The sequence below is a fragment of the Aedes albopictus genome, chromosome 1 (assembly GCF_035046485.1).
Source record: "Aedes albopictus strain Foshan chromosome 1, AalbF5, whole genome shotgun sequence".
NCBI classification, from domain to species: domain Eukaryota; kingdom Metazoa; phylum Arthropoda; class Insecta; order Diptera; family Culicidae; genus Aedes; species Aedes albopictus.
The window spans coordinates 295827793-295851030 of NC_085136.1; the positions used below are offsets into that span (position 1 = coordinate 295827793).

A 23238-nucleotide genomic window follows, 5' to 3' on the forward strand; every position below is an offset into this window, starting at 1 on the left:
TGATTTTTTTCTTTATATCCTAGAAAGAGTCGAGGTAATATTGCCAATGGGGACTCATAAAGTCCAGTTATGTTGGAATCCCAGCGTACGGTCTCACAATCGAACCGACCGACCGAAACACGTCCCGGGATTTTCGTGAATAATCAAATTAATTTCAAACTATGATTGCGTTCCCGACAACATCTATTCACAAACACTGAGTAGTACGGACTAAATATAAACAATAATACACATTTATCATCTGCATAATGGTTCGTCGTCCTCTTACTCATACACATACACTTAAGCAGTCACTCAACTGACATTTGACTTCGCATCAGCCGGGGGATTACCCGTTCAATATTATTACTTATTCTACCAGGGGGCTGCCACTACACTAATTCAACAAGTTATATCTACAAATTTATCCTGCAGCTCTTTTTTGACTTGACTTGATATTAAAGCAATGAAAATGTTAGAAGAAAATAATTCAAGCTCTCAATAATTTAGAAATATCGTACACAAATGGCCAAATTACCTCAACTTCTGATAACAACCATCACACGAGACTACTTTCGTTCGAACACATAATACGTAAATAGCTGTCTAAGCCTGAAAGTTTATTTTACGCATACTCCAAGTAGAATGTATATAACTCATAGCGACGCATCAAGTTTATTAAATTTTTCTTCAAGTGATATGAATACTTAATTGAAAATATGTTGCTCATCCAATACTTTGAAAACGACGCAAATACACACATGTGTTTAAAAAAAACATTTCTTGTAGTATGAACACAATTTAACTACAGTAATCGCAAGTATGACTCAGTAAGTCGTTCAATATTATCAAGATCGTTATGGCATTACAGTGTACGGAAGATTCAACGTTGTTTTCAAGCATCTTCAGTTGACTTTCAAGCGGCCAAGTTAGGTGATTTGCGTGAAAAAAAAACAAGTGACAAATATTTAGGGTCAAGTATGTATAGTTCGGTTCTGCACGAGTAAAATGAGGCGTTTGCGCGGATGGTTTTGAAGGACGCGGGTGCATTGCTGTGTAGTGAGTATTGTGGAAATATATCGTGTTTTTATTTTATGTTACGATTGATCGATGAAATCGGAATTGTGCTTGTTCTACGATTATCGCAACGCGTATTTCCATATAACCAGTGCCAGTGGTGTGGATCATATCACCTACCATAGGTGACTCCCAGTTTCACACCCTACCTTACCCTACTAACAAATACTGCTTTCCGTGACAACTGTGGGGATGCTGTGGATTCTACGGTTTCTAGTAGCAACGGTTGTCGAACTAACATCCCTTCCCTTTCCCGATGACCGTAAGGACGTGACCGGCGCCGTTATTAACTTTCAAATGTTGAACTTTCAAATTGTGCACATTGAGAATGGTTTAGCTAGTCCCATGCTTCCACATTCAATGGTTCTCTGTGCAACTTCGATTGTTCTGATCAATCACGGAGTAGCAACTACGATGTGTACGATTATCTTTGCTTTGCTTGCTTTGCATCAGATGGGTAAGACAATCACTCATAGCATGTCTTCTCAATATCTCGGCGTCTGGTTCGGCTCTAAATGCACCTGGGGGAAGCGTATTGTGCATCTGATACAAAAGTGCAAAAAGCGAATCAACTTTATTCGGGCATATAGGCGGGGGCAAACAGTTCTTCACAGCTGGTTCAAAGACAAATGATTCGACTGGTTTTGGTGTCTACAACGATTTTCATAGCGCCGCCATGCCTAAAAAACCCTGTTCGGTATACGTTGCTGAGCTAGCGGCTATATACTACACCTTAGAGTACGTTAGCACTCTTCCACCTGAGCACTACTTCATTTTTACCGACAGTCTAAGCTCTCTGGAAGCTGTTAGGTCAATAAAACTGATGAAGCACTCAGCTTACTTCCTGAATGGAATACGCCAAGACTTGAGTGCATTGGGTCCCTTCACATTGCTCAATTTCGGGTAATGAGAAAGCACACTCTCTGGCTAAGGTGGGTTCCGCTAGCGAAGGCGATATTTACAAGCGTCAAATCGCCTTTGGCGAATTTTTTGCATTGGCCCTTCAGGAGACCTTCATCAGCTGGCAGCACAAATGGAGAGATCCTTTTTCCTTTTCTATTATGATTGGTGTTTTTCGGTGACGATTGAAAACTCCTTCTTTATTCTTCTTTACGTTTCAACCTACTTTATTAACTTTCGGTCATCTTCAGAACTGTCAAATAACATAATACAAAAAAAAAATCACAATTACAATCATTACAAACATTCAAATTCACATTACAAAACACTTACGATTCCGCCGGACGTTCGTTTGTCAAGGCGGTACACTTAATTCTAAATTGCTTGTCTTATGTAATATCGTTATGTCCTCGTCTCTCTTGCTGTCGTCGTGTTCGTCGTTGTTCGTCTTTAAGCTTGTTAATCAAATTGTTGTAAGTGTTAGTAAACCCGTCTACATCACGCTGTAAGTTAACGGCAGCCAATTAAACGCCCCATAATAAATTAAAAAGTTTCCATAAATAATTCAAATATTGCCAATAAATAAATAGGGGTGGAAGCAATAATAATCTATAAAAGTTCCATAAACAAATCAAAAAATGCATAAATAAATCAAAACTTCCCATAAATAATTGATTTTCGAGCAATAAAAAATGCCAGAATTTCCACAAATAAATCAACAATTGCAATAAAAAATTCACAATACGCGCGACGTGAGACGAAACATAACACTTATAGTTCTTACAATCGTCAAGATATTAAAATTTACCTTTCGTCGAAAGGTAACGACGAAAGGTAAATTTTAATATCTTGACGATTGTAAGAACTATAAGTGTTATGTTTCGTCTCACGTCGCGCGTATTGTGAATGTCGTTACTGTTCTTACGTTGGCACAAATCACGAAAATTTGATAGTGCAATAAAAAACTATATATTTTCCAACAAAAAATTTCGAACATACTACATCACAGAACTATTATGATAGAAAGACTGAAACTATGTGTGCAATTTAACGGACAATCGCTTGCTGTCCGAACTCGCTAACGCTCGTCGGACTTTAAAAAGGAATAACATCTCTGTTCGCATTCTACCGGGCAAATTCTTGGATCTGCGGATTGCCTAGATCCGAATCGACGCAGTTACGGCGCCTCGGATTTCGGACACTTCGGCGGCTTTCTGCCGCCTCAGCTCCTCAATCCTCTATGCGGCTTCGCCGCATGGCTCGGCCACATCTTTTACTTTACTCATTATTTCGTATTTATTGCTAAATGTTCAATTGCTTTTTTGATGTTTTTCAATTGGGAATTTTTAAATTATTTATGGAAAAATCAGATTTATTTATGGAAAGTTTAAACTTTTTTTGGTGGAAAAAAATGTAGTTATTTATTGCAATTTTTGAATTATTTGTGGAAATTCCGACATTTTTTATTGCTTGAAAATCAATTATTTATGGGAAATTTTGATTTATTTATGCACTTTTTGATTTGTTTATGGAAATTTTATAGTTTATTATTGCTCCCACCCTTACTTCTTTATTGGCAATTTTCGATTTTGGTATGGAAAATGATCACTTTTCTATGAGTCGTTTATATTTTAGCCGTAAGTTAACCGTCGTTTCGTTGTTGATTTTTATGTGGACCACTTCAGCAGCCAATCTGCTTGCATCATTATTGATTCTCTCTAGGATCCGAGTTCGAGAGAAGTCAAAGTGGTGCCCGTTGTCTACCGCGTGTTGCGTGAGTCCCGTAGCTGAAGCGTTGGTGCGTATAGAGTTTCTGTGTTGTGTGATGCGCTTGTCCAGTGTCTGAGAAGTTTGTCCGATGTACTCCTTTCTTTCGCATGCGCCACAAGGAATACTATATACCACATTCGTCTGTTTCATTTGTGGTATTGGATCTTTCAGTTTCGTGAAGACCGTGTTCTTCACTTTATCGCCTGGTTTGAAAGACGCCGTGATATCGAATTTTGTCAACGTTTTGTTCACCTTCTCGCTTAAACCAGGGATGTATGGGATGGACACATATTTCTTGGGTTCCCCATTCTCACGTTCGTTCTCCAGAGTGTTGTAGAGAAGGTGTACTCGGCGTTTTATCGTGCGTTGGATGATATTCTCTGGATAATTGTTGTTGCGGAGAATGTGTTTGACCATTCCAATGCTTTCCTCCCTACGTTCGACATCTGTTAGCTTCAGTGCTCGGTCAATAAGCGCGATCATGGTGTTCATTTTATGAGTGTGAGGGCTCAAAACAACCATAAGACAAATGGAGAGATGGGGAGTTGGGTAGGTGGTTGCATTCTATCATCCCACAGGTGTCGAGGAAGCCATGGTTCAAAGGTTTGGATTTAGGGCGCGATTTCATTCGTGTGATGTGTCGGCTGATGTCCAACCATTATTTGTTAAACGCACATACCTTCCGTATTGGGCTCTCAGAAAGCAATCTCTGTGTCTGCTGCGTGGCTTACCAGGATATCGAACATGTCGTGTGGGGATGCAATGAGTATCGTGAGGTCAGATCTGAGCTGCATGAAATTCTCCGGGTCCGAGGAAAACAACAGAAACACGTTAGAGAAGTGTTGGCAGGCCTTGATTTGGAATCTCATTTATCAGTTTTTAAAACGTGTTGATGTCAGAGTTTGATGTAGTCCGTCGTGATCAAGTTAGCCACAGAAGTTAAGCTGATTCATTCTCGCGGAGGGTATAGCATCAGAAACTGGCTGTCCAATTCTTTAAGTTTCCTGGAAGCAAAAGGCGAACAGTGAACAACCACTGCTGTACGTTTTCATCAAGACAAGGAAACACTGACTGAACGCAACGACTACTTTGGACAAGCAAGTTCTATGGACATCCAAGACCTTCAACTCCACATCGTTACCGACGCCAGCAACGTGCATCAGTCTAGTCTCATGCCGTGTCAAGGTAACCCTGCTGAAACCAATATCTGTGCCAAACCTGCTGGAACTGCAGGCGACAGTCTTAGGAGCAAGGTTGGCAGTAGCTGTGCGAATTGCAATCACTCGTCCAACATAGCGCAGCAAGCTTTCTGAACGGATTCTACAACCGTGCCTTCCTGGATCACCTCTGACCTGCGAAGGTACAAGGAGTTTGTCAGACTGTGAATCGGGAAGATCCTGACCAGGTATCCAATTTTTCACTCACGTGATCAAATTCCACGGATTTATCCACCTCCGCGATCATGATATTTCACTGCGTGTGAAGAATTAGCAATAAGTTAAAATTCACAAATACAAAGAAATTAAAAAAAAAAAAAAAAAAAAAATATTTCACTGCATGGGATGAAAAATAAAAGTCCCTCACTCCAGCACACACGATAATTGGGTTTTTAAATTAAGAAAACTGTATCGATTTTTTGATTTTATACGAAAGAGCACCTTTTTATGAGACACTATGATTTTTTCAGATGTTTAGAACTTTTTTTTGGTACCTAAAATCAATTTCAAAGAGATTTTTTGAAATCACCTTTTGACAGCTAGGTAACTGTTTGACAGCTCCACCCAGTACAAAATGCGACGAGGGGTGATTCGACAAATCGCTCCCATACAAACTTCAAATTGATTTTTAAATAGGTTCCCGGTCACCAAAATTCATGAAAATTTGGATTTCGGCTCAGTTTCGCATGCAGATTCAGAATATGGAATTATCTTAACACCGCTAAAGAAGCCAATTCTCTTTCTCTCCATGCACAACTTACGGATAAACAACATATAACTAGAGTGCCTTTAACTTAGAGTGGCGTCAATGTCAAAATAGGAACAAAGATCATGTGTCAAATTGCTGTCAAATCCATACAAACGCGCGTTCCAAACGAGCAGGAGACCTGTCAAAATCGGAACATGACGTCATTCTCCCTTCCAGTCTTTCTACATATAACAAGTCACATAACGTATCCACCGATGCACGAGATTAATTATTTGACGCTTAGTGGTACCGTGTTTACATAAAATGTACTTGTTTCCATGGTCATCTAGATAACACGGCACCGCTCAGACGTCAACCGGGTGAAAACGTGGATTGGTACAGACTGATCCACCATTTCCCCTGTGACAGCAAACGATTTGCGAGTGAGTGCTAGTTGGAGAGAGCATACTTTTATCACGCAATGGAACCGGAGTGAGAACCTTTTTAATCGTCTATGGGCGCTAGTAAAATATCGCAGGCTGCTTTATTCGGATAATATCGCTATGTGAGTGAGGGAAAACTTTGATGCCTGATTCTGACTCTTACCAATTATTGCGAGTGGCGGTGCGTACCTACAAAACTTAACGTGGCGGGTCATCCGACGAAGTGGACGCGTGATCCGGAGCTACACTCAGACAGCGAGTGGTTTATGGGTCCCAAGTTTCTTTATCGAGAGGAGGACCTCTGGCCAAAACAGAAAAAGTTGACTACAGTCATAGCACAATTATGGGTCACCCACAATTATGAGTCAATTCCATTTGAATAGCATGGTGAACCGCCTGACTAATGATTGTGACAGAGTGACCCATAATTGTGCAATGACTGTACTATGTAGGAAGACGTGAGTGCATCTTCTTATGCATGATATCCAGCTATTCGTACCAGATAGCGATGTTCATCGGATCGTAAAATGGAGTGTTTTGGTACGGACTGTGGCAACTGTCTTCTGATTCGTATCCAACTGTCGTAGGAAGTTGAGCGGATTGGCTATTGATACGAAGAAGGCCACAGATAGGCAAGCTACAGTCATCAAGTTGGCGAACTTACCGACACAACAAACTCTGTTGAAACTAGTTGAGCACGAGATGGCGGAACGATTTTTGGTCTTGAAGCTGCATCATTCGATGATGAGGTGAAAGTTTTGACCAGAAATGCGAAGGTAGCTGAGGCAGATCGCTGGTAGATCAAGAAATCAAGCCTCCTGTACATGTTAACACCACTTATTGATGACGACGGAATTCTATGGATGGAGAGTCGTGTAATACGTGCGAAGTTCCTATCGTTTGACCTTCGTTTTCCGATAGTGTTGCCAAGGGAACATGCAGTTACGGCGAAGATTGTTCAAAACTATCACGACGGTAGGCGCTGTTATTATTAAAGTCACCGAAGGCTGAAAATGGTGCAAAATCAACAAAAACCGCTCACAGATTCCTAGAATGGCAGCATTACCGGCACAGAGATTGACTCTATTTCTGAGGCCCTTCAGTTTTGTTGGCGTAGATTATAAGCAGCCATTCCAGTTCACGGTTTGCTGTCGCAGCGAGTAGAGGTGGACTGTTTTATTCACACGTTCATTAGACAGATCAGTTCAGCTCGAAGTGGCGCTTTCGCTTACTTCTTAGTCCTGTTTGATGGCACAGGATCGACAGAAATCTTATCGGGGCCATTTGACGGGGTAAAGAGATGGTAGACAAGGTTTGCTGCATTTAAATGAAATCCTGCCTGGATACTAGCTGTCCCGGCAAACTTTGTATTACCATTATGACCGCAGATTGGTTTCATTATGATTGTGTTGAATATTTTCCCAACTCATCAAAACTTTACTGCCCATAATCGCATAGTCGACGTAAGCGCCACTGCACAATGGTCCACGAACCAGATTTACGAGGAAAGATGCATGCAGCGCCTTCAAATATTTTTTTAGACAAATATGGTCTTCTACAAAGTTGTTCCTAAAAATAAGGCCCTCTGTTCAATATACATGAAAATTAGGGTGGTCAATATTTTCAAAGAAATTGGTAACCAAACTTTTTTATTTGCAAGAATAACTATATACATTCTTCGGAATAATTGTAGATCTATCAATTTTGAGCAAGTTTGCTGAATACACTTTTTATGTAGCTTTAAAATTGATCGATCTAGAGGTATTTTTCTGAATAAGCTTAGGGTGGTTCAAGAAAACCCAGTTTTCTGGCGTTAACTTTTTCAGTTTCGATTTTTTATCAAAGTCGCACAAGAAACATTTGTAGAGATTTTTAAGACGCGTCGTTTCGTGCGCTGAGATGATCGTTATCTCTTTTGGTTCAAAAGTTTCAGGCATTTTTCTAAAAAAATCATAGTTTTTTTAAAAAGGTGTTATGACGGGTTGGGGCAAACATAAAAAATATCTTTTGCCCGCATTCAAAAGAATAAATGTTGTTATAAAACATATCAAAAAATAAGAGGGGTGTTGTTTTTGTAACTCAAGTGAAAAATACTTAAAAAGTGCATATTTTTTCTAGAAAATCATCAATATCTTTTGAACGGAATGACGTAGCAACATTCTCAGCGCACGAAAATGCGCGTTTTTGGAAGCTCTAAAACTGGTTCTTAGACAACTTTGATGAGAAATTTGAAACAAAAAAGATATAGGGTTTAAACTGTTTTGGCCAAATCTGGAGCATTTTCCCATAGAATTCATAGGGTGACGCTAGAACAAATCGTTTTATTGCTTTATCTTTTTTGTTCCAAATTTCTCGTCAAAGTAGCCTAAGAACCACTTTTAGAGCTTCCAAAAACGCGCATTTTCGTGCGCTGAGAATGTTGTTACTGTGTGGGCTACGTCACTGATGTTGGACTAGCACGTGCATCCACCCTCGCTAGGAAACATCGCACGAGTCGACATACAGTCGACCTGATGAATATTTGAATCTGTATCAGATCTAGGCAGGCCATGCTTTTCCCAGGTCATTCAGTTTACCCTTCCCGTGCCAACAGTAAGTGTTTTCCGGAGAAATCCACAACCCCGACGAAAGAGCCGAGCCGATTGGGAATCCTCCATCTAGCACAGGTACGATCAGTGTTTGGACGAAAAAGTGATCAGTGAACCGATCGGCAGTTTTTCTTCCCTTCTGTTGGTTCTGTTTCAATTACCAAGCGGTGTATGTTCTCTCGTCGAGTCGCATGGTTCACGAAGGAACACAAAGAGGATACTCCGATATAAACAAGCTGCGGCGATGAGCGGGCATCGCTAAGTGTAACACTTACCGATGATCGCTCATCGTTGGCTTGGGGCAACTGTGAATAATCGTTATTTTCATCAGTATTTAATGCGTTTTCGCTTTAAAAACGTGAAATACTATTTAATTTAACTGTATTCATGACGTTGCAGGTTGTGTAGTCACAATAAAAAAAGAATTATGGCAATAAAATATTCTTACCGAATGCATCGCTTTCATTAGCGTCATCGAGCATCTTCTCTCTTGATTACGCTCTCGTATCGAACCGGGCAAGAGAATGAACAGCATTTCGGGGAGCGTTCCCGAGCATGTTGGTTCATGAAATGTTACAATCGCGAATGTATCACTTGCTGAGCATGGACCATTCAGTGGTTCGCGATAAAAATCCACACACTGGGTACGATAATTGATTCTTTATTAAACATGTAATAAGAACGCTAAGCGATTCCTATCGATCCTGGCAATTAACCTAAACGTGCACATTGGCGATCCTGCCAGTATTTTTTTTTTGTGGCTTGTGGGGAAAATATTCCGAAAAAAAACCCTAGCCACGTGAATCTTACATAGCGTTTGAGGTTATGATTGTTTCCCACTTTTTTTTTGATAAGTCATTGAAAGGAAACTGATATCATAATCCATGTACATTTTGCTACCAGATGCCTTTAAATCTGGTTGATTAAAAATGGAAAAAAAAATAATAACTAAATTTTATGCAACGATTAAGGTACGCTGAGAAACCTAATCTTGAAAAATCAAATATTTTTCTCACAAAACAATAAAAAAAAAGTCATCAAACAAGACCAAACATCCGCAGAATATAACTTACTTTGTTTGAAATAGTTGCATAGTCCACAGCGAGACCGGATGTCCGCAAATTTAGTCCTCAGCGAGACCGGATGTCCGCAAATCGAGTCCACAGCGAGACCGGATGTCCGCAAATTTAGTCCACAGCGAGACCGGATGTCCGCAAATTTAGTCCACAGCGAGACCGGATGTCCGCAAATTTAGTCCTCAGCGAGACCGGATGTCCGCAAATCGAGTCCACAGCGAGACCGGATGTCCGCAAATTTAGTCCACAGCGTGACCGGATGTCCGCGCCCCTCATTCAAATTGTGAAGAGGCAAATGAATGTTTATTCTCACCTAAGAAGAGTTATAAAAAAAAGAAAATGATAAAATGATGCGCCTTGTCCTTAAAGTAGAAAAAAATAGTCTAAGGAAAAGGAAAACGGGTAAATTTGCCTAGTTTTTTTTTCCTGACGCTAACTGTAGATGACTAAAGTACAAAAAAATATCGTTCTCGTTTTCAGAACGCGACCGTGTATTGTGAGCGATATGGAAAGTAACGGCAAATACGTTCGAGCTCCGAAAGCTCCAGAATCAGAGTGGGAAATTGAATCGATCGGTCATTCTGACCAGGTCCTATTGGAAAATTCAAGCTCTTTCTGCAGCGCTACTAGCCTAGATGACTGCGACGTCGATGAAGGCAGTGAAAGAAGTTTCGACTCTGCACTACCAGCAAGTATTGCGGGATGCAAAGATCAGGAAGACAGCGATGTAATTCCTTCGAAAAACGTCCCGATTGAACCAGACCAGACCCATCAGAGCACCCGCAGTCGCCTCCAAAGAATGGACAACGTACTTTGCGATCTTTCGAAGGCAATGGCTTCCATTCAAAGAGCGGAACCCGAGCCATTCGAACCCGATCAAGATTGGTCAACTCCAACGAACAGCGCATCTGTAACTACATCCTCGAGCGTTCGTTGGGATAACATCAAGCCTTTCCCAGCCGGAGTGCCAGCGAACCAAATGTGGGAGGAGTGGAACCGTTATATAGAGAATTTTGAAATCGCGGCAACTCTCAGCAATGCGAACGATCCAGTTAGAAGGTCACAGTTGCTCTTCCTCTCAATGGGGACTGAACTTCAAGGTATCGTTAGAGCTGCCAAGCTCAGACCAAGTTTGAAGGAAGCAAACTGCTATCGCAATTTTGTTAGTAACATAGGACGTTACTTCCAATCCATGACCGACTCAGCCGCTGAACATGAAGCTTTCTCTAACATGAAGCAACAAAAATCGGAAACTGCCGTCGCATTCCACTCTCGTTTGATGGCAAAGGTTCGCTTGTGTGGGTACAGCCCAGCTGACCACGATAGATTCGTCCGCGCTCAACTTTTGAAAGGCTTGCGGAACAAGGACTTAGTGAAAGCAGCTAGGACGTATGGACACGATACGAATTACATAGTACAGGCGGCTACGCGGGACGAAGCCTACGATGCGGAAATGGCCATGACAGAGAGCTTCGAGTCCTCGTATTCAGTACACCGTGTACACCGAAAGCCGACAATAGCGGAATCGATCAAAAACCGTGCAAGGCCCTTCGATAAAGTTGGCAGACCAGAGGCGAAGCGTTTTCGGGGCAACCGATACGCCGAACAACGATACTCACAGGAACCAAGTCGTCGTTTTCGTTGTCGCAGATGTCACGGACACTCGCATTCCAATTTGCCGTGCCCAGCACTGAACAGGAATTGCAACATTTGCGGAGAGCGAGGTCACTTCGCAGCAGCCTGTCGGCGAGCACGTGTGCGGCAGCTCCAAATCAAATCCAGCGCATCGCCTACACGGGACAGTCGTGCGAATGAGACACAGGTATTGAATGACTGAAATTGTAACATTTAAATTAATAATAAAGCAGCATATGAATTGCGTAATCAACGCTTGTTTTTGTTTTCGCGTAAACCCGTTACATTTTTTTCCTTTTTTTTTAGTATGTGAACACTTTATCTCTGGCAGACGTTATGGTGAAGTGTTCCATAGGCTCGTCAAGTCCCATCCTGTTGCTTATTGACTCGGGTGCGGATGTAAACGTTATTGGAGGAAAGGACTGGTGTCGTCTCAAACAAGAATATGAATCTGGCTTGGTAAATCTCAATGTGATTGAACAGTCAAACTCGAAAGGCATCTGTGCATACGGCACACGGACCCCCATGATCGTAGAAGCTTCTTTCGAGGCCCAGGTCGTTGCAATAGACTGCGGAATGTCTTCCATAAAGGCTGTGTTTCACGTCGTACGCAACGGATCTAGATCGTTGCTTGGCCGATCTACTGCCAGCGATATGGGGCTATTGCATGTCAAAACGTCAGTTAACAATCTTGAAGATGTTAGCAATGCCAAAGTATTTCCGAAAATGCCTGGAATCGAAATAAAATTCAGCATTAATGATTCCGTACAGCCGGTTCGAAACGCGTATTACAATGTCCCCGCCGCGTTTCGAGAAGCTGCGAAAAAGAGGCTTGACGAAATGGAGTCACAGGACATAATCGAAAAAGTGACCGGCGCCCCGATTTGGATTAGCGGAATGTCCGCAGTCGCTAAGGGAAAGGACGATTTTCGATTAGTCGTCAATATGCGAGGCCCAAATCGAGCGATAAATCGGGAGTACTTCCGACTACCACTGATCGAGGAGATGAAGACAAAACTCCATGGTTCCAAATTTTACACTAAACTCGACCTCAGCAACGCATTTTATCATCTGGAACTCCACCCCGAATCTCGCGAACTCACCACCTTCCTAACAGAGAACGGTATGTATCTAAAAGCAGCCTAGTCCTTGTTATATACACGATTGGAGTGTTGGGTTCGATTAAACTAATTACTAATTAGGTTTTAGACCGAGACTTGTGATATGGTAAAAACGATAGTAATGAAACGCGCGTCCGTCCGGGTGTGCAGTCAAGGTAAACAGATATTTATTGTTTTATCTCCACACTGCTGTACCAGACAGTCAGTGGTGTAGCTAGGGGTGGATGCTACAGTTCTCCCCCTTTTAGTTATAAACATATTTACAAAACAGCAAAACTTGACTGCCGTAAGCATCTCTTTAAACAGTTCAATTCAACGGCTAAACTTAACTACCGCGAAACAATTGCAAATCGGTGAAACAACATACCGGAAACTAATTCAATTTCAATGTCTTCACGACAAGTTACAATTCAAACAAACAAACAAACATAAACAAACGAAACTAGTAATATTCAAAGTCATTGTCTTTCTTCAGACGCTTAGGTCGCTTAGAACGCCTGACCAACTCCTGTCGGTTCTTCGATGGTGACGAACGATTCTGCATACGACTTGACGGGCCGGCCTGCGGTTCGACTTGTTCGGGCGGCAAACTTGACGATTCTCGTTGATCTTCCTCTCGTGACACACTTCGTCGGCGCGGAACACTAACCTCCACGTCAGGACTACGAGCTGTGACCCCGTTACGATCGTCTCCGTCACGGTAGATGAAAGATTCGGATGGAAAACCGTAAAATTCGTCTTCGTCGTCGCTAAACCTATCGTCGTCGTCCTCTCTAGATCGTTTTCTTCGTTGAATCCTCTCGCTCCTTCCCAAGACCAAACCTCGGCGCTTCGGGGTGCCAACCAACTTGAGCTGATTGCGGTGAGCAGAGTAAACTCTTCCTCCAACGGAAACCTGAAAGACATTTGAGGAGATACGTTTGAGAAATTTGGCTTCTAACCATCGTCTAATATCCGTAGGTCTGAAATTTTTGTAGTAAACTATATCTCCAGGACGCAACTTGTCAATCCAGTCATGCTTCTTAAACTTAGGACTATGTACAACACACTTATCCACTTCCTTTGGCTTCGTCGAATGATGCTTAAAACTATTCTTTGGATGGATTAAATCCAGCAGCGTCTTCGGCTTAAAACTAAACAAACGTTCGGATGGAAATGTTCTTCCGTCCTCTAAACAAGTATTCCGGTAACCGAACAAGAAATACGAAACCAGGTCTTCAGTACTCAAACCAGTCATATCCGGATCCAGTAGAAACTTCTTTAAACCTTCCTTGACTACTCGAACCATGCGCTCCGCTTGTCCGTTGCTCGATGGGTTGTATGGTGGACTCTTCATCACCTTCACTCCATGTTTTTCGAAGAAAACTATAAACTCTTTCGAACTAAACGGTGGTCCGCCATCTGTAACAACTACGTCAGGTAACCCAAACCTAGCGAAAACGCTCATAAACTTTGAAATGACTCTCCTGGCATCTGTTCCAAACTTCATGTACTCAACTTCCAACCATTTAGAAAAACTGTCCACAATGACCAGGAAAACTTTGTTGTCGAAGTAGAAGAAGTCTGCATGAATACGTGTAAACGGTTTTGTTGTAGGAATCCAACTGGAACTTGGAACTGGCTTTGCAACTGCATTCATCTGGCAACACACACTACATGTTTTGACGAAACTTTCGATGTCACTGTTCATGCCATACCAGTAAACTGTCCTTCTTGCCATCTGCTTGATCTTGGTGATTCCTGAGTGATTCTTATGCAACAGCTTCAACATCTGCTTTTGTAAACTAGCAGGAATAAACACACGATCCTGGTACAATAAACAACCTTCGACCAGTTCAAGATCTTGATGCTGTGCATAAACGTCCAAAAAACTACGCTCCAACTTCTTCGGCCAACCATGCTTCATGTAGAAAACTATTGTCTGTATAAACTCATCTTGCTTTGACTCGCTGGCAATTAAAACATGGTCCAAAGGAAACTCATTGTAAACGTTCAAACTTTTGATAAACTCTCGTTGCAACGAAACTGGAACTTCATCCGGCAAAGGAAACCTTGAGCAAAAGTCTGCATTGCCCATTTTCGCTGACGGTCTGTAAACAATGTCGAAATCGTAGATATTCAGTTCCATTACATATCTCTGCAGACGCGTTACGAACAACGAATTTTTGCCTTCTTTGCCAAATATGCCTATCAACGGTTTGTGATCTGTATACACAGTAAACTTTTTTCCAAACAAAAACTTGTGAAACTTCTTTATGGTACTCACAACGGCCAACGCTTCCAAGTGTAAAATTGGGTAGGACTTCTGCGAGTTAGTTAAACTGAAGGAGGTAAAACTAATGGGCCTCTCTTCTCCATTGATTTCGTGAGCAATCACGCCACCTAACCCATAACTGCTAGCATCTGTTACAACAACAACAGGCTTTTGTGGATCAAAAAACTCAAGTAGCTTTGAAGACAACAAACATTGCTTACTTTCGTTAAACACTCGATGACACTCATCGGTCCAGACAAACTTAACGTCTTTCTTTAGTAAACGATAAAAACAGCTTAAACGTGAGGATAGATTTGGGATAAACTTACCGTAGTAATTTATCAAACCAAGAAACGCTTTCAACTCGGTGACGTTATTCGGAACATTAGCTTTCCGAATCGTTTCGACCTTTTCTGGACACGGCAACAAACCTTTATCGGTTAAAATGTGACCCAAAAATGGCAAACTTGTCACAAACCATTTGCATTTCTGCAAATTTACTTTTATGTTGGCTTTAGAAAGTCGTTCCAAAACCAAATAAAGCTTTCTTAAACAGTCCTCGTAATCCTCACCAGCTATTAAAACATCGTCTAAGTAGCAATAAACTCCGTCTATGCCTTGCAAAACTTGATCCATGACTCGCTGAAAAATAGCAGCACTTGAAGAAGCACCTTGTGGTAAACGATTATACGAAAACAAACCTTTAATCGTATTAATCACCATAATTTTCCTAGACTTTTTCGACAACATTAACTGTGTATACGCTCCGGCAAGATCTAAGGAACAAAAAACTTTAGCTCCGGCTAGTGAAGCAAACATATCCTGTGTCAACGGCAGTGGATAGGTGTTCGGAATGATCACCTTGTTGATCGAAACCTTACAGTCGATAACCATCCTGATACCACCGTCCTTCTTCACTACAACGATCACCGGCGATGCCCACTCGCTTGCATCGATCGGTGTTATGACGCCATCTTTCTCCAAACTGTCCAAATGTTCAACAACCTTGTCCTTTAAACGCAATGGAACGTCATAAGCACGTTTGAAAATCGATGATGCTCCTTTCTTCAACACTAGATCCGCCTCAAAACCTTTGATGGGAGTAAACAAAGACTTATCAAAAACATTGGCAAACTTACCCTTGATATCGTCCACGACACGTTCCTCCGACATCGGCAACGACAACTGATTCAGGTTTGAACTACTGCCGAACGCACTCCTCCATTCCGGGAAAAAGATATCCAGCCAATCTCGACCAAGTAACGGTGTGAACGAGCTCCCACAGCGCAAAACAACTAGTTTGACGAACTTCCGACGTCCGTTCAACTCCACCTGCACTGGAATCTGTCCTTCGACCACCAAACGACTTCCGTTGATCACCGCTAACTTCTTCGTACACTTCTGCATCGGAATATCGGCGAATTCTCCCTCGTAGGTGTCCTTGCTGACTACGGAAACTGCAGCTCCACAGTCTATCTCCATGTCCAGACGAATCCCCTCGACCAACACTGATCGGAAACACGGCTCGTTGATTTTGCCGATGGAAGAGATCATCAAGCACTCCATGTCCTCATCGTCCGAGACAGATCTGTTCAACCGCCGACGTAAACTCTTCGTGTACTCCGTCATCTTCGGTTTTTCTGCAGGAGAATCCACAAACTTCACTGATTTCTTCTCTTTGTTCTTCAGGTCGTAGCAGAAGCGACGCGTGTGACCATCTCTGCCACAGAAACTACAGTGAAACTTGCGTGATCGGGATGAAGAACGATTTCCACGGTTAGACGAAACTGGACTACGGCTCCTGTACCGCTTGCTTGCTCCACGGCTCCGACTCCTACTACGGTATCCACCACGTGAAACTGCTGGCTCTTGTCGCTTTCCAAGCCTGTTCAAAACACTCACTCGACCGGACTCACGAGAAACTAGCTTTCGGTTCGCTCCAGCTAACTCTCTGTTGATGATGATCTTCTCCGCCTTGGCTAGCGTCAAACCTTCCTCATCAAATAAACGCTGTTGTACATCCGGGTCGCGAATTCCACACACAAGCTTGTCGCGGATTGCGATGTCCTTGAACTCGCCAAACTCACACATCTCCGCTTGCAGCTTCACAGCTAGGATGAAATCCTCAGCACTTTCGGTAGAACCTTGGACTCGTTGATAAAACTTGTAACGCTGGATCATGTCGCTCTCTGTCTTGTCGTATCGCTTCTTCAACGCATCCGTAATCTCCTTGAATGACACTGTCTTCAAATCCTTTCCGGGAAACAGAAGCTTCAACTCGCTGTACACTTCCTTGCCGCATGCCGCCAAAAACGATGCTTTTTGTTCATTCGGATCCGCCATCTTGTTGTCGATGAAGATCCATTCCATCTGCTCCAGGTACTGGCTAAACGGAATCGTACCGGGCACGTACGGCTCAACGTGATTCACTAACGGCATACTGACAGCAAAAAACAAACGACGAAAACTAGAAAACGATTTGATGAATTATTACACAAAACCAAACTAGATTTTTTTTTCAGTGTAATTATCGAAAAAAACTGATCAAAACAAACAGCTGACAAAATAAATGCAAAAACTTAAAAACTTTTTTGCGAAAACTTTTTGTCCAATTTTTCAACAGTTTTGACCCACAGTGCAAACTATGTTGTTACTGTGTCAACATGAAAACTTTCAAACTGTTTTCAAATGATCGTGCTCAACGACAAACTTTATCAACAAAACGTGAAACAAACAAACAATAAACAAACAAACCAAACTGTTGTTGTCGCTCAAAACTAGCATAAACTATTTCTGCTTTTTCCTCTGAGCATAAACTATGCAACGATGTCGCACAACAATCTGCGAAACAATTTTTGTTGCGGGGAAACTTGACGCAACACTGTGTGACAAACTACAATGTTGGATGAAACAAACTACTCGTACGTGACAAAAATGTTCGGCTGCGACTAAAAGTCGATCGTGTTTACAACACACAAAGCCAGATCACTGTACGGAAACAAAATGAAACACAATTTCTTTGCTTGCTAGGCAGAAGAAAATGGTTCAGAAACTCACTTTGTGCATGCAATTGAAACTCGATTTCTCTCTTTATTTCCACTTTCAAGAGGTAAAAACTTACGGTTCTTGCAGCAAACCTGTGCAAAGTGGTGAAACAAACCAACTCCGGCGGTGTAGGTACCGCACAAACTGTTGCTGTTGTTCCCTCCGCCGTCGACGTCGTCGCAAGGGGATGAATGGCTCCTTCGCAGTTCAACTTTCCCCCCCAGTGAGAAACACCAAAAATCACCGGAAAACTCGCACTTTTTAGCACTTCCCGGGACGCGAAACAACTCCACTTCTCGTCGCCACTGTTATATACACGATTGGAGTGTTGGGTTCGATTAAACTAATTACTAATTAGGTTTTAGACCGAGACTTGTGATATGGTAAAAACGATAGTAATGAAACGCGCGTCCGTCCGGGTGTGCAGTCAAGGTAAACAGATATTTATTGTTTTATCTCCACACTGCTGTACCAGACAGTCAGTGGTGTAGCTAGGGGTGGATGCTACAGTCCTAGTCATACAAAATTAGCCTCATAATATATCCTTCGAAATTCTAGGTATGTACCGTTTTACTAGGTTGATGTTCGGGGTGAACTGTGCCCCCGAAATCTTCCAACGAGAAATGACTCGGATCCTCAAAGGAGTCAAAAACAAAATCGTCTACATTGACGACGTTCTGCTTTTTGCGAGTTGCCTCGAGGAGCTAAGGGAAACTGTTCGTGAAGTTTTGGAAATATTCGAAGCGAACAACCTTTCGTTGAACTCGTCGAAATGTGAATTTGACAAAACTCATTTGAAATTTTTGGGGTACGAATTAGACGAGAATGGTTTCCACGTTGACGAAGCAAAGATAAAATGCATAAACAATTTTCGCGAGCCCAGAACGATCTCGGAGCTTCGTAGCTTCCTAGGACTGGCCTCGTACATAAGCCCCCACGTGAAGCACTTTGCAGACGTCACTAGCCCCCTATGGGAAGTCGTTTCTGCAAAATCGTGGACATGGGGTCCTCATGAAAGCCAAGCCTTCGAGGAAGTGAAACAGCGAATCATCAAATGCTGTTTGACACTAGGATTCTTCTCTGACTACGACCACACGATTCTGTACACCGATGCTTCTCCTGTAGCGTTAGGAGCCGTCCTGATCCAAGAAGATCAACGAGGGAAGTCTAGAATCATCAGTTTCGCATCTAAATCTCTAACAAATACGGAGAAGAAATATGCTCAAAACCAACGCGAGGCTCTCGCAGCAGTGTGGGCAGTAGAGCATTTTTCATACTACCTACTTGGAAGACACTTCACCCTGCGGACTGACGCTCAGGGTGTATCCTTTATCCTGAATCGATCGCGGGAAAATTCTAAGAGAGCCTTAACTCGAGCCGACGGATGGGCATTACGATTAAGTCCATACAACTACACCGTTGAATATGTGCGAGGGGCAGAAAATATCGCAGACCCATCTTCACGACTGTACAGTGGTGACGACGAACCTTTTGACGAGGATAACAGCCCGTGGGAGATTGCGAATCTAGAAGCCAACGTCGTGGAGTTTCTAACAGAAAACGAAGTAAAGAGGGCAACTTCGGAGGACGAAACTCTTCAATCGGTCATGGACGCTCTAAGCTCTGGTCAATGGCCGAGTAATTTGCGGAACTACCAGAAACTCGAACAGGATTTGACCACACGGGATGGCATGCTAGTTAAAACTGGTTGCGTTGTAATTCCTGCGAAGCTGCGAAAACGAACGCTGGAGGTATCCCATCAGGGGCATCCCTCAGTAGCAAAACACAAGAGCATATTAAGACAGCGTGTTTGGTGGCCAGGAATGGCCAGCGATGCTCAGAAGTGGGTAGAAACTTGTTCCACTTGCGCAGTCAATGGTAAGCCAGAAAAACCCACTCCAATGCGACGAATTCCGGCACCAAAAGCGGTGTGGGATACCATCGCATTGGACTTCAACGGGCCCTATGCGAAGTTCGGGGGCATATCCATCCTGGTCATAGTTGACTACAGATCGCGGTACTTGATGGCCCGGCCGGTGAAATCCACGAGTTTCGATCACACAAAAAGGGTACTGGAGGACGTCTTCGAGCGGGAAGGTACTCCTAAGTTTATCAAGACGGACAACGGTCCTCCGTTCAACGGGGAGGAATACCAAAAGTACTGTGCAAATCGCGACATCATTCCCATATTCTCGACACCGCTGTTTCCACAGCAGAACGGATTGGTAGAGAGCTACATGAAGCTCATAAACAAAGCGATGGCGAGTGCCGCAATGAACAAAACAAACTATGTCCAGGAACTCGGTATGGCAGTACAAGCGCACAATGCTGCTACTCACAGCGTAACAAAATACCCTCCGGAAGAAGTTATGTCCGGTCGGAAAATCAAGCGAGGACTACCATTGATCGAATTCAGCAAGGCGACCGTTGACGATGCACTACTTTCAAAGCGAGATCAAGAGGCAAAATCATCCGGAAAAGAACGGGAGGACCGGCGACGAGGTGCACGGTCCTGCCGAGTAAAACCAGGAGACACAGTGATAATCGAGCGACACACCCGCGGGAAGGCAGAGAGCCGATTCTCGCCAAGAAGGTATACGGTAACCGATGACAAAAACGGAAGCTTGACGCTTGCAGATCATGATGGTCAAGTTTTGAAGCGGCATGTATCTCACACAAAAAAAGTATCCCAATGGCGCAGTGAGAATGAAAATACACCTACGACTGCCGATATACACTGCGAACTCGGCATTACCCTTTAAAGGGAAAAAAGTACCCATTTTTTGCAGATGTATGGAGCTGTCAAAATAAAGGGTACTTTCAAATTTTGAATAAAGGGTACTTTTTGCCCTTTTCTATATTTAAATTCTTTACCCTATAATGGGTGAAAATTTACTTCCTCTTCTGAAAGTTCAGATCTGTTTAATTTTCTAGTCTTAATTTAAGACAAGCCTTTTTTCTATTGATTAATAAATGGAAAACTCTTCTTGAACTAGAAAACCTTTGTGTGATGGTAAGTACATTCATGTTATGATAGTCAATAATAACATTGAAAGTAAATTACATAAAAATTTCAGTTCTGTTCATTGTTGCTCCCATACGGACATAGCCAAGAAACGCATCTACTCCCTTATCTTCCCTGTACGGATGGCAAAAGGAGACGGGATTTCGACCCGGAAAAGGCTAAAGATGAGGACATCGAGGAATCCGTTTATGCTGAGAAACTCAACGAATGCATTCTTGCTACTAAATTTGTTAAATTCCATCTATATATAGCGCATTTAGTTCACCACTGGACTATCGCACTAGTTTTCAAGAGTGCGAAAACGCAAATAAAAGTGCGCGATTGCATCCAATCGACTCGGTGTCTTCAGAGCACTTATTCAGCATACATCGAAGAATTAGTGCGCCGAAGACATCAATTTGATTTGATGCAATCGCGCAGTTTTATTTGCGTTTTCGCACTTATAAAGACTCAGTGCGCAGTCCAGTGGTGAACTAAATGCGGTATATAATAACGTAACAAAATCGATTTTAATAAACCCTTCACAGTTTTCCACCGTCTACGTGATTAATTTGTTTTAATATTAATTATTTAAAATTTAATTTTCTAATGCAACACGAAATTTATTGAAAAAGGAGGGTAAAATTCACCCATTTTATTGTTTTCTACAGTTCAAGATAAAGGGTAAAATTTACACCTTGTTTTGACGTACAGTCGATTTACTCTTTAAAGAGTACGATGACTTTACTCTTTTTATGAGTTCACCTAGTTACTCTCAAAGAGAGTACTTTTTCACCCTTTAAAGAGTAGTTCGGTTTCTCAGTGTACCGAACTCGCATCCAGTAAACACCTCTTCCAGAGGCATCCGTGATCGAAAAGCTCCAGCATATCTGCAAGAATATGTACAATTGATCCAGAAATAGTTGTAATTTAAGTCGTCCTTATAATAGTTATATAGTAAACATTATTAAAACACTAAATAAGCAATTACTCACCAAAATAAATAAGCATTTCTGCTCTTTACCGAAATAAATCAAGTTTCTTGTAGGATTTAGCGAAGACGGCTAATAACAAGACAGACATCTACCCTCTTGCTCCATATACTCTGAGAACTTCAAGCACACTAGCGCCGCGAACGACTCCCGGGAACAACATTACTAATAAGTGTGCGTGAGATGCTACAGCTTCCGTGTACGTATTTGCATGTACACGCACACAATCATGTTTAATGTTCCTGTGAATCGTTGAGGGCGTTTCAACCTTGTCGCCTGCGATAGGGTGGGAGCTGTCTGTCTTGTTATTAGCCGTCTTCGGATTTAGCCTTACATCACTTGTATCACAAAATTAGCTATTCAAAGTGAATAAGTAAACAAGCCGATAGCTAATTTGCTCAAAATGACAGAGCATGGTAAGTGCACGCAACAAAAAAACACCCAATTTTAGTACACGGAACCGCCAAACTACCCAAAATTGAGTTCTTTTGACGCAATCCCATAGTTCGGCCCAATAAGCCAAATTTGAGTAAATCGATTAAACTCACACTAGGTAAATTACCTTCACCTCCAGCAAAAAACATTTACTTAAGAGTAGGTAAATTCAACCCAAGACCCCCCCTCATTCAACCCAATTTTGAGTAAACCTGCATTTACCCAAAATTGGCTTATTGGGCTCAAGGACCCCCGTTGGGTAGATGCATCTCTGTTTGTTTTTGACAACATCGGTGAGGAAAAGAGGGAAAACAACCTAATTTTTGGTAACTAGTTTATTCGATATACTCAGCTTTGAGTAAAATCGACCCAAAAAAATTAGGTTGTTTGATTTCTCCGTGTACCATTGAACAACCTAGCATACACGGAGAAAACGATAATTTTAAAAATAAGCATTGTTGAGTAATAACAGTCAAACTGAAGAAATAGGTAAATTTCAAACTGACCACAAAGCAAGTTTTACTCGGCATTGGAGTTGTTGAGCGGGAACATACGTTCGTTTGAAAGTTACCCACAATAATATTCGGCGTTTGTTTAAGCAAACATATTTAAAGTTTTTCCTCAAACCAATTTTTAGGTAAAATTTACCCACTCTAGATGATTAGTGCAGGTACTCAAATTTAGGAACTATGTCATAAGCTCAAATGTGGGTTTCCCGTACGGAACTCGGGAGTTAAGTAAAAAAAAAAAAACACCCGTATTGGGTACTTTCATTTTTCCGTGTAAATATTTGGATTCAAATGGAGATGGGTCAAAACATATATCCGTGTAGGTAAGTGGAGTAAGCGATCCGATTGAACCACACCAGGCAGGTTTTTTGCATTCATGGATGCTGTTGAAGTGTGATTGTGTTAGTGCATTACCGTCTTACCCCTCTGGTTCGACACGTTTTAATATGACACTTTTTAATTCGCACCCCGCTTATACGACACATATCGAATTAAAAAGTGTTCA

At 42.1% G+C, this 23238-nt stretch overlaps 2 protein-coding genes across 3 annotated transcripts in view; both read left to right on the plus strand.

Moving 5' to 3' along the window:
- Window positions 1-23238, plus strand: part of LOC109414761 (neuropeptide F receptor-like) — a 115354-nt gene that overhangs the window by 2772 nt on the left and 89344 nt on the right. The window lies entirely within an intron of this gene.
- LOC134291972 (uncharacterized) lies at window positions 10244-12519 on the plus strand. The gene is made up of 2 exons (XM_062860549.1): window positions 10244-11560; window positions 11680-12519. The coding sequence occupies exons 1-2, from the start codon at window positions 10244-10246 to the stop codon at window positions 12517-12519; spliced, it is 2157 nt and encodes a 718-aa protein (XP_062716533.1).

What these genes read in the sequence shown, in the direction of transcription:
- LOC134291972 (XM_062860549.1), top strand. Translation starts at nt 10,244, where the DNA reads ATGGAAAGTAACGGCAAATACGTTCGAGCTCCGAAAGCTCCAGAATCA. An exon ending in GTCGTGCGAATGAGACACAG is followed by an intron (nt 11,561 to 11,679) that starts GTATTGAATGAC and finishes CTTTTTTTTTAG; the next exon opens with TATGTGAACACTTTATCTCT.